Source organism: Saccopteryx bilineata, chromosome 4 (genome assembly GCF_036850765.1).
Source record: "Saccopteryx bilineata isolate mSacBil1 chromosome 4, mSacBil1_pri_phased_curated, whole genome shotgun sequence".
Classification (NCBI taxonomy): Eukaryota; Metazoa; Chordata; class Mammalia; order Chiroptera; family Emballonuridae; genus Saccopteryx; species Saccopteryx bilineata.
Window position 1 is genome coordinate 197,854,551 of NC_089493.1, and position 10,073 is coordinate 197,864,623.

At 64.2% G+C, this 10,073-nt stretch overlaps 1 protein-coding gene across 1 annotated transcript; it reads right to left on the bottom strand.

The window, feature by feature from the left end:
* Nucleotides 1-614: 614 nt before the first annotated feature.
* Nucleotides 615-9,651, bottom strand: AMZ1 (archaelysin family metallopeptidase 1). Its single transcript, XM_066277661.1, is given in 6 exon segments — nucleotides 615-1,166; nucleotides 3,858-4,034; nucleotides 4,409-4,551; nucleotides 4,773-4,901; nucleotides 7,495-7,662; nucleotides 9,261-9,651. Coding segments are annotated over 6 exon segments (1,473 nt in total). The 5' UTR covers nucleotides 9,565-9,651.
* Nucleotides 9,652-10,073: the final 422 nt, after the last annotated feature.

The window sequence follows — 10,073 nt, forward strand, 5'->3', positions numbered from 1 at the left end:
ACGAGGAAGATCCTTGAACACGTGCGCTCAGAACAGCGTCGGGTAACGGAGGCAGGGCTGAGGGGGCAGGGGAGGTGGGGTCGTGCCGCCACTGCCGAGGACGACAGACGATGGGGGGTCTCGGGAACCAGGCCCCCGTGTCAGACACCATCCTCTCCTGTGGTATCGTCACAGGACACACTGCAGCGGGGGGTGGCCATCCAGCTGGTCATGGACACGTCCACATAGAGCCCCTAAGGACCAGAATGTTGGCTCCGCAGACAGCCGCCCTTTCTGGGGTGGGGGTAGGGGGTGCTGTAGACAGAAGCCAAGCCCCTGGGTTCCCTCTGAGGGAGACCCTGTCATGGGCCTCGGAGGCCACGCTGGCAGTGGCAAGGCCCACGTCACCCCCGCTGTGGCTACTCGAGGGGTCCACAGATGCCCACCACCCACGGTGGAGGCCAGGCTGGGACCAGGGCCGCCCTGCAGGGCCGGGTGGGGCCTGGGAGCGCGCGGCTGGTAGGACACCGGGCTTGAAGAGCCGCTGAAGACGGATGTCCTCCTGACCCCGGGGCCCTGGGCAGGGCCAGGCACTGCTGTCCTAGGGAGGACACTGGACAGGACACTCCGCTGGGCTAGTTGTCCTCCGCCTTTCCGTGACAGGGAGCAGAGGCCGGCCTGGACAGCCTGCGTGCAGACAGCCTCTTCCTCAGGGAGAAAAGGTTGTCCCCCAGCGCCTTGCGCAGCCCCGCGCCGTCTCTGCCGCAGGCCGGGTCCCGCCGGGGAGCCGGGAGCCTCCCCGTGAACATCTCCCACCGCGCCAGGGCGTCCACGGCTCCGTCCAGCCGTGCCAGCTCCTCATCGGTCACCTCCCTCTCCAGCGCCTGGATGCACATGGCCAGCCACCAGCCGTGCTCCGTGAGGGCCTCCCCCGGGGCTGCCGGCAGCAGCGGGCCCTCCGGGGCACCCGGGGAGCCCAGCCTGTCCTCGGGCACCAGCTCGGCCAGGGCAGGGGCCCACACGTCGGGGGTGAGCGGCTCCGACAGGCTGGTGCCGGGCTCTGAGTCGGTCTCGCAGCCCAGGCCGGAGTCCGCGCTGCGGGGTGGGGTGTCCTCCAGCTCCGACGGCTCCCCCGCCTCCCGGCCGGGCCATGTCCCAGCCACGGCTTGCGTCCAGGCGTAGAGTCTCTGGGAGGGAGAGACACAGGCAGCTTTCTGTCCGGTCACCTACCAGCTACAGGGCCCACGTCCCCAGCCCCACGTGCCCTGGCCCCTGACCCCTGTTCCCAGCTGCCCAGGGCACACGGCAGGCCAATGTCGCAGAGCAGACACCATGACTCATGGAGTCCGCTGTGCAGCCCGGTCACGACTCACTGCTGAGGCACAGAGCTGACCGTGCCGTCGTGAATCACAGAGAAAGCACAAGGGAACGAATACTCAACCTCTCATCGCGTCCTGTGTTCTCGCTACATCGACCCCGGCACCTGCCCCGTCTGTGTGGGGACACACCCCGGCTGTGCCCCCCTCAGCCCTCAGGGACAGCGGGCGCACTGTGGAAACGGGCGGACTCCGGGAACCAAGGCTCTTGCAGCTAAGAACAGACAGCAGGGACCTTTCCCGGCCGGGCCCGCGTCACCGCTGCATCACCTATCAGGGTCCTCGGGGGCTGTCCCCAGGACTACCAGGCCAGAACTGAGAGCCAGGACCACCCAGGGATCCAGGGACCATGGGGGTAGCTTCCCTTCTCAGAGGGCACAGCTGTTGTGGCCGCCCTGTCCACTCGGGGCTGGAGCCCCCTTCCTCCACTGAGCCCCAGAGTCACACAGATGACACCCGAGGAGAAAGGGCCTGACACTTCAGGGGGCTGGTTCTCTGGTGGTAAGAAGGCACCAGGGCCCTGGCCAGTTGGCTCAGTGGTAGAGCGTCAGCCTGGCATGCAGGAGTCCTGGGTTTGATTCCCGGCCAGGGCACACAGGAGAAGCACCCATCTGCTTCTCCACCCCTCCCCCTCTCCTTCCTCTCTGTCTCTCTCTTCCCCTCCCGCAGCCAAGGCTCCATTGGAGCAAAGATGGCCCGGGCGCTGAGGATGGCTCTTTGGCCTCTGCCTCAGGTGCTAGAACAGCTCTGGTCGTGACAGAGCGACGCCCCAGATGGGCAGAGCATCGCCCCCTGGTGGGCGTGCCGGGTGGATCCCGGTCAGGCACATGCAGGAGTCTGTCTGACTGCCTCCCCGTTTCCAACTTCAGAAAAAAAAAAAAAAAAGAAGAAGAAGAAGAAGGCACCAGGGACTTCACCAGGTTCGTGAGAGACTGTGGACAGGCCCGAGGAAGGACGTCACCGAGCGCCCAGCCCCCTTTGCGGGCCAAGCTGGCCTCCCTTCACTGCACACGCACCATGGGAATCCGACACTGCTTCCCTGTGACCCCACCTGTGACAGCAGCCAGCCTGGGGGGGACACTGAGGACCGCTGTGAGCCACCCGGGGGCTGCCCGGGGGCCCCTTTCCAACAGGACAGGCCGCTTGCTCCCCGCTCCTGTCTCATCGACCACGGAGCTGGGCAGAGAGGCGGCCTGGGGCCTGCAGGCGGGGTCCCCAACCAAGCAGCCTCTCCCGGGAGCCTAAGCCAGTCAGGGACCCCCAAGTCCGAGAACCCCATGCCTGAGTTCAGCAGCCAGGCCGTCCACGAAGCCTGGACTGTCCTCAAACCACGCGCTTGGTGACCCAGGCTGCCTGCCTCCTCCCCGGACCTCAAACAGCAGGACTCACTCAGAGCTGCTGTTGGCTTCAAACCTTTGGTTTTAAAATGAAGCCACCGCACTTTGGTGGATACTAGTAGGGGTCTCCAAACTTTTTACACAGGGGGCCAGTTCACTGTCCCTCAGACCATTGGAGGGCTGCCAAATACAGTGGTCCTCTCACTGACCACCAATGAAAGAGGTGCCCCTTCCAGAAATGCAGTGGGGGCTGGATAAATGGCCTCAGGGGGCCATATTGCGGCCCGCGGGCCATAGTTTGGGGATGCCTGGTGGATAGGCTTTTATTGCCTTTATTTAGGTGAAAACTTTTTTTTAAATTTTTTTAATATATTTTTTTAGATTTTATTTCTTTCTAGAAAGAGGAAAGAGAGAGAGAGAGAAGGGGGGAGGAGCAAGAAGCATCAACTCCCCTATGTGCCTTGACCAGGCAAGCCCAGGGATTCGAACCGGCAACCTCAGTGTTCCAGGTTGACGCTTTATCCACTGCGCCATCACAGGTCAGGCTGAAAACTTTTTTTAAACTCTGTGTTTTCATCCTGAGGTGGACCAAAAAAACCCACCATGTGCCTCTGAACTCAAGTTTTTGAGTTTTTGAACAAATCCTCCCCAAAAATATGAGATCCACCTGCAGTACTTCAAGTCGCCAGCAGAGGGCAGCACGGCCACGCAGGCTCATTAGGCACCTTGTGCCTCCTCCTAGGCCAGGGGTTGGGAACCTGTGTGGCTGAGAGAGCCGTGAACGCCACATATTTTAAAATGTAATTCCGTGAGAGCCATACAACAACCCGTGTACGTTACACTATCCAGTAAAAATGTAGTGTTGTCCCAGAGGACAGCTGTGATTGGCTCCAGCCACCCACAACTGTGAACATTGAGCAGTAGGAAATGAATGGATTATAATACATGAGAATGTTTTATATTTTTAACATTATTTTTATTAAAGATTTGTCTGCGAGCCACAGGTTCCCGACCCCTGTTCTAGGCTCAGGACTCCACGTGCTTGTCCACGAGATCGGTGAGAACCGGGGGAGCCAGACCCAACACGGGCCTTACCCTCAGCCTGGGGCTCTGGACCCCACGGGGTGGGCACCGCGCCTCCGTTCCCCCCGGAAGCGTGGCTCACCTTGTACCTCTCCAGGAGCCGGAAGCCCAGGAGGTGCTGCAGCTTCCGCAGGCAGACGGGGCAGAGGTCCGGGGGCCGCCGCAGGGCCTCGTCCAGGCTGAGCGCCCCCTGCAGGACGCAGCGCAGCCAGCGGCAGCTCCCCAGGCCCAGGAGGCGGCAGAGCTCGTGGCACGTGACCTGAGGGGAGGCCCACCCCTGTCCTTGCAGCCCTGACCTCTACCCTCACCCAGCGCAGCCTCGGGACACGCAGGCAGCCCCACCGGGACCCTGAACCCCCTGGGTGAGGCCAGGTGGCCTGGACGTGGTCAGAGTGTCCCCTCCAGCCCTCGCCCCAATCACACAGGCCACACAGCTGCAGGGAGGAAGGTGGCGGCAGTAGTCGGTCTGGAGGCCGCCTTATTGCGAGGACTGGACAGTGTCACTGGCTGGACACGGGGGGCTCTGCGCCCGTCCCCTTGGGTCTGTCTGACCCCCTGTCCTTAGCGAGCAGCTTCCCGGACGGAGCTCCCGGCACCAGCCCCGCCTTCCTGTCCCCCTCTCCTCCCACCCACCTTGCAGCGCTGGACCATCCCCAGGGCACTGAAGCACATGGCCTGGCCTGCGGCGGGGTCATCCGCCTGGGCTGGGGCCGGGGCTCTGGACGCCCCCTGCAGTAGGTCCCCCGAAAACCGGGCAAAGCTGCAGACACCCACGTCTGGGGGGAAGGCAGAGAGAGTGGCTCTGGGGGCGGCCTGGCTGGGGTGGGGGTGGGGGTGGGGCCGGGGCGGGGGCGCACACATGGGTCCTGCAGGCCCAGCATTGCTGGCGTGTCCCTGTGACGGGGGCCTGAGGGCCCAGGACCGGGGCTGCCAGCAAGCACCCACGCCGTCTCCCAGGGCGGGGTTCTCGCGTGGCAGCCGGGAGGGGCCCACTCACCGTGCCCGGGCAGGAACGCGCTGAAGGTGAAACGCCAGGCCTCACAGGGGTACAGGTCCGACAGCGTCAGGCCCAGCACGCACAGCGCGTCACGTGGCTTGCTGTTCTTCAGGAAGGACAGGATGCCGTCTGGGGTGGGGGTGGGGGCGGGGGGTAAGGGGGGACTCGAGGAGGCCCCCAGACCCAAGGCAGACAAACCTGGCCCCCCCTCTTCCTCTGCCTCCGACCAGCCCTTCCCAATGTCGGACACAAGCTAGCGAGGGACGCTCTGCAAGAAACCGTTAGACTGAGACTCCCAGCAGCTGGGCTGCACCATGTGGCACGGGGTCCACAGGCCGGGATCACAGGGGCGAGATCACACGGCCCGGGACACGGGGTCAGGCGGCCCGGGTCACAAGGACAAGGAACACCTCAGGCCTCCCTTTCCTGAACTGTCAGCACAGCCGGGTTGGACATGGTCCCTGGTCCAAGATGCCCAGAGACCTGAGTCGGGACACCTGGAAGGCCATGGCACGACGAGACTGGTGTTCAGAGGGACTGTGTCCCTGCCGCCAGGGCACGGTGGCCCCAGAGACGCCCCCATCCTGTTACTCCCCGTGAATGTGCTCCCTCATGTGGTGGAGGGAGGGGACTTGGCCGAGGTGATGAAATTCCAGGCCGTTCCGGACCATCGAGTGGACCCAACCAAGACGGTCCTTGTAAGGGGTCAGAGGTGCCACCAATGTGCAGACGGACGCTGGGCCCAGGCAGGCAGGTGGCCTTGCGGAGCTGGGGACATGGACCACGTGTGGCACGGAGGAGCTGGGGGACGTAGGCTGGGGGCTGAGGGTAGGGGATCAGCCATCGCCCCCTGGACCCACCCAGGCCCTCAGGGATGGGGCAGGGTTGTGCCCAGAGACCAGGACAGGTCTCAGAGGAAAAGAACATGCCACCACCGGGTGGCACCCGCCCCAGCCAGGAGATCCCTGCCGACCCTAAAAACAATGCCAGCTGCCCCCCGACAGCACGTGAGGACATTTAGGCCGGTCCTCCCGCTGAAGGATCACCAGGCAACCGTGTGAACCGCAGAACAGCTTCTTACAATGTGGGAGACTGGCAGCTGGTACAGGGGACATGAAGGAGGTCCCGGGGCCTGAACCCCATCTGGTCACGGGGGTGCCACCATGCACCCAGCAGGATGCACAGGACCGCTAACGCTCCAAAAGAAGACTGTTTCCAGGTGTCAGTCGTGGTCAATAAATATGACTTTTAAAACACCAGCTACCACCCTGGCTGGAGGGCTCAGTGGTAGAGCATTAGCCTGCCGTGTGGAAGTCCCGGGTTCGATTCCCAGCCAGGGTACACAGGAGAAGCGCCCATTTGCTTCTCCACCCCTCCCCCTCCTTCCTCTCTGTCTCTCTCTTCCCCTCCCGCAGCCAAGGCTCCATTGGAGCAAAGATGGCCCGGGCGCTGGGGATGGCTTCATGGCCTCCGCCTCAGGCGCTAGAATGACTCTGGTCGCAACAGAGCAACGCCCCAGATGGGCAGAGCACCGCCCCCTGGTGGGCATGCCGGGTGGATCCCGGTCGGGCGCATGCGGGAGTCTGTCTGACTGCCTCTCTGCTTCTAACTTCGGAAAGATACAAAAAGAAAACCAAACAAAAAATTACACCAGATACCAGATAAAACGAATCAGGGAAGATTTGAGCTAAAAGGGGTGGGGCTGAGCTGTTTCTGAGATGGGGGAGGTGGATGGTGACCCCAATAGAGGGCCATACCCTGGGGGTCATCATGGTGACCCAAAAAAGCATCCCATCGTTGTCCCGGTCAGCACCCTTAGGTGCCTCTGGAGGGAAAATTAAACACTCTCTGGAGGAGCACTTCTCCCCAGCGCCCAACAACAAGATGCCCGGCTCACGTCCCAGAAACGAGACACACCCGACACAGTGGGTGTGTGGACAAGGGACATTCGCCAGGACCCAGATGGCCAGCCACGCGGCGCCCTGGACAGGAACACCCCACAACGCGGATTGGACCGTCCAGCAGCGACGCCCGGGGGTGCCCAGGCTGAGCGCGGAACTGGGGACCGTGGAAAAGGGACTCCGCTCATTGGAGGGGAGAATCCACCGAAGCCAGAGAACTGAGGAGCGAGATGACGGAGCGCAGGACCTCGACACGTGAGGACGAGGGCATCGCAGGTTCGGCGAGAGAGAGAGAGAGAGAGAGAGAGAGAGAGAATGGAACGGGAAAGGGGAGAGGAGGGAGGACGCAGCGTCCACGGGAGTCCGGAGTGGGGGGCGCGGATGGCGCGTCAGTCCACACGTACCGCCCGGCCCATTCTGGGACTTCCCTGCGCTTGAGTCCGTGTTCCCTACAGACCCGAGCGCCCAGTTCACCTGGGCCTGTCCACTCGGCCAATGGCCGGGCCCTGGGGGACGTGGAGGGAGGGGGTCTTCTAGACACAAAGTGTTTAGGAGACGCCTCCGGTGGCCTGAACGGGGCCGTTTCCCCAGCTTGGCGAGCTTCCTGTTTCCCAGCAAGCACCGGGCCAGGTGGTCCAGTCTGCAGACGCTCCGGGGGGTGGTGCTCGTCCGAGTCCCCCTCAGACGGCTGGGAAATAGGTGTTTCCCACCCGACAAGGGGGCCGGGGAGAGGTCCCTGCCCTCTCGGGGCTCCTCCTGCTGTTGGCCTTCAGGAAGGGCCTCGCCGCTCAGGGGCGGAGGCCTCGCGCGGCCGCACTCACCCGTGTGGAGCTGCAGCCCGTCCGAGTCCCGGCGGGGGCGCGAGGTGCAGTGGATGGTCGCTGCGGCCACCGAGGGCAGGCACCGGACCTGCAGGCCCAGGAAGAAGGCCTCCGCCCAGCTCCGCAGGGAGTCCAGCAGGGCACCGGCCACCAGGCCCTCACTGCTGTCTGAGGCAGAGCAGCACTGTCAGCCCCGCGCGCCCGCCTGCCTGTGGCCGGGCCCCCAGGGTCCCCACCCGCACTGGCTTCGGGCCAGCCAGGCTGCCGTGGACCTGCCTTCACAGAGCAGAGCCAGGCAGAAAGGAGACATTATGCAAATCATTCTTTTTAAGTGAGAGACAGAGACAGACAGGAAGGGAGAGAGATGAGAAGCATCGACTCATAGTCATGTCACTTTAGTTGTTCATTGATTGCTTCTTATACGTGCCTTGACTGGGGGGCTGTAGCCGAGGCGGTGACCCCTTGCTCAAACCAGCAACCTTTGGGCTCAAGCCAGCGACCGTGGGGTCATATCTATGATCTCACGCTCAAGCCTGCGACCTCGGGGTTTCGAAACTGGGACCTCAGCGCCCTGGGTCAACATTATCCATGGTACCACCGCCTGGTCAGGCTGTGCACATCATTTTTAAAAGGGCCAAGAAAAGAGAGGAAAATGGGAGATAGTGATCACAACCACAGTGTGAGAGGCAGGAGCTAGAGAGGGGGGTGGGGCCAGGCATGCAGGCCAGAGTCCCGGAGGCTGCCCCCGCAGGACCGGTGAGCAGAGGTTAGACCATTAGAGACCCTGTGAGGGTTCATCCTGCAAGGAGCCAGCCCGGCAGGATCAGGGAGAGGGACGCAGGGAGGGTGCAAGGTGAGGCCACACGGGTGGGCACAGGTGGGCAAGGCCAACCCAGGGCAGCCGGGAGCCAGGGGAGGGTGTAAAAACCCAGGCCGCGTTTTAGGAGGACGGAGGACACGGACCCAGGGTGCATGCCGGGAGACCTGTGAGCGAGAGGCCATGACCCTAGGCCACCCCGGACCTGAGCCAGGACCTGCATGTTAACAAGCTGAGCCGCTAGCGGGGGAGGGGGAGCCCGGGATGGTTGGGAGCTGTCTGGAGGCCAGCGTGCAGGCTGAGAGGGCGGAGTTGCCGTGGGTGATGGGGGCAGCCTGTGGGCGGAGTTGCCGTGGGTGATGGGGGCGGCCTGTGGGCGGAGTTGCCGTGGGTGATGGGGGCGGCCTGTGGGCGGAGTTGCCGTGGGTGATGGGGGCGGCCCGTGGGCGGAGTTGCCGTGGGTGATGGGGAACGGCTGAGAGGGCGGAGTTGCCGTGGGTGATGGGGACTGCCCGTGAGAAGCCTGCAGGGGGCAGAGCCAGCCTTGCCCCGCTCTGGTCAGACACACTGAGCACTTCTCAGCTCAGCTCTCCAAAGCTGGGACCCCACCTTCCCGCGTGCTCCTCTGCCAGACTGGGCCACCTGCCCCTGGCACGCAGAAAGGCCCAAAGCTGGGGCTTCTGAACACCGTCAGAGCGGAGAACCCTGCCCCCTAGTCGAAGCCCACCAGCACCGCCCCCCGCATTTCAGATCCTGCCCGGGGTCCTGGCCCAGACACCCACCTTTAGCTCGATTCAGGCCCCTGTCCCCACAGCGGGGTCCTGATGGCTTCAGGACGTACCCTACAGCTCTTCACCTCTTGCTGGCCCTGCGGGGTACCCCTCCCCCCAGCCCTCTGGGAAGCAGGGTCCACACACCCCCACCCCACGGTCCCTGCCCTGGCTGGTACCGATCGGCTGCAGGTAGATGTGCTTCCGGGCTGGCGCCTACCTGGTGGTCTGCAGGGCGGCCTGGAAGGTCTCGAAGTCTTCTGGGGCCTCGGGGCGGCTAAGGAGCCAGTCGAAGGCCGTGCGGATGAGCGGTGCGCTGAAGAGGGTCCTCCGGGGGTTGTAGGCCTCGGCCAGGAAGAACCTCTCGGCCGGGGAGAAGGTGGACGCGTAGAGCTGCCGCAGGGCCGGGTCGGTGGACACCAGCGCGTCCTTCAGAGCCCGTGGCCCGAGGCTGAACTCCTGGGCCGGCCGGCACTGCAGCATGGTGGTCCTGGCACTCGGGGGTTCCTGCTGCTGCCCATGCACCCCCAGGGGACGAGGCTGGCCACGATCTCTTCTAGAACCTTCCTTCCTGCAGGCTGATCGGAGCGGCCGCGGAGGGCTCCCTTCGGATGGGCGTGGGGGTCTGGCTCTGTCCTGGGGTCCGGCCTCGTCAGCAACAGCGAGGGGGAGTCCGGACACCTGCCAGCCCGTCGGTGCCCTGTGGGGGAACGTGGACGGCTGAGAACATGTGCCTGTTCTTCTTCGGGGGGGGGAGGCTCGTGAGGGTCCAGGGCCCCCCAGGACGCCGCACTTGCACCCAGCAGGGAGAGCACCCCACCTTTGTGCCGAGCCCTGCTGAGGCTGGGGGCCCCCAGCCCCTGGAGGAAGCTCTCCCGGCACGGGCCAGCACCCTCCCCGGGCCCACGTGGCCAGGCTAGGCGGACGTGGGGCCGGGCAGGCGGACGTGGGGAGGAGGATGGCCCCCTCGCGGTGCCCAGGCCCAGGCGCCG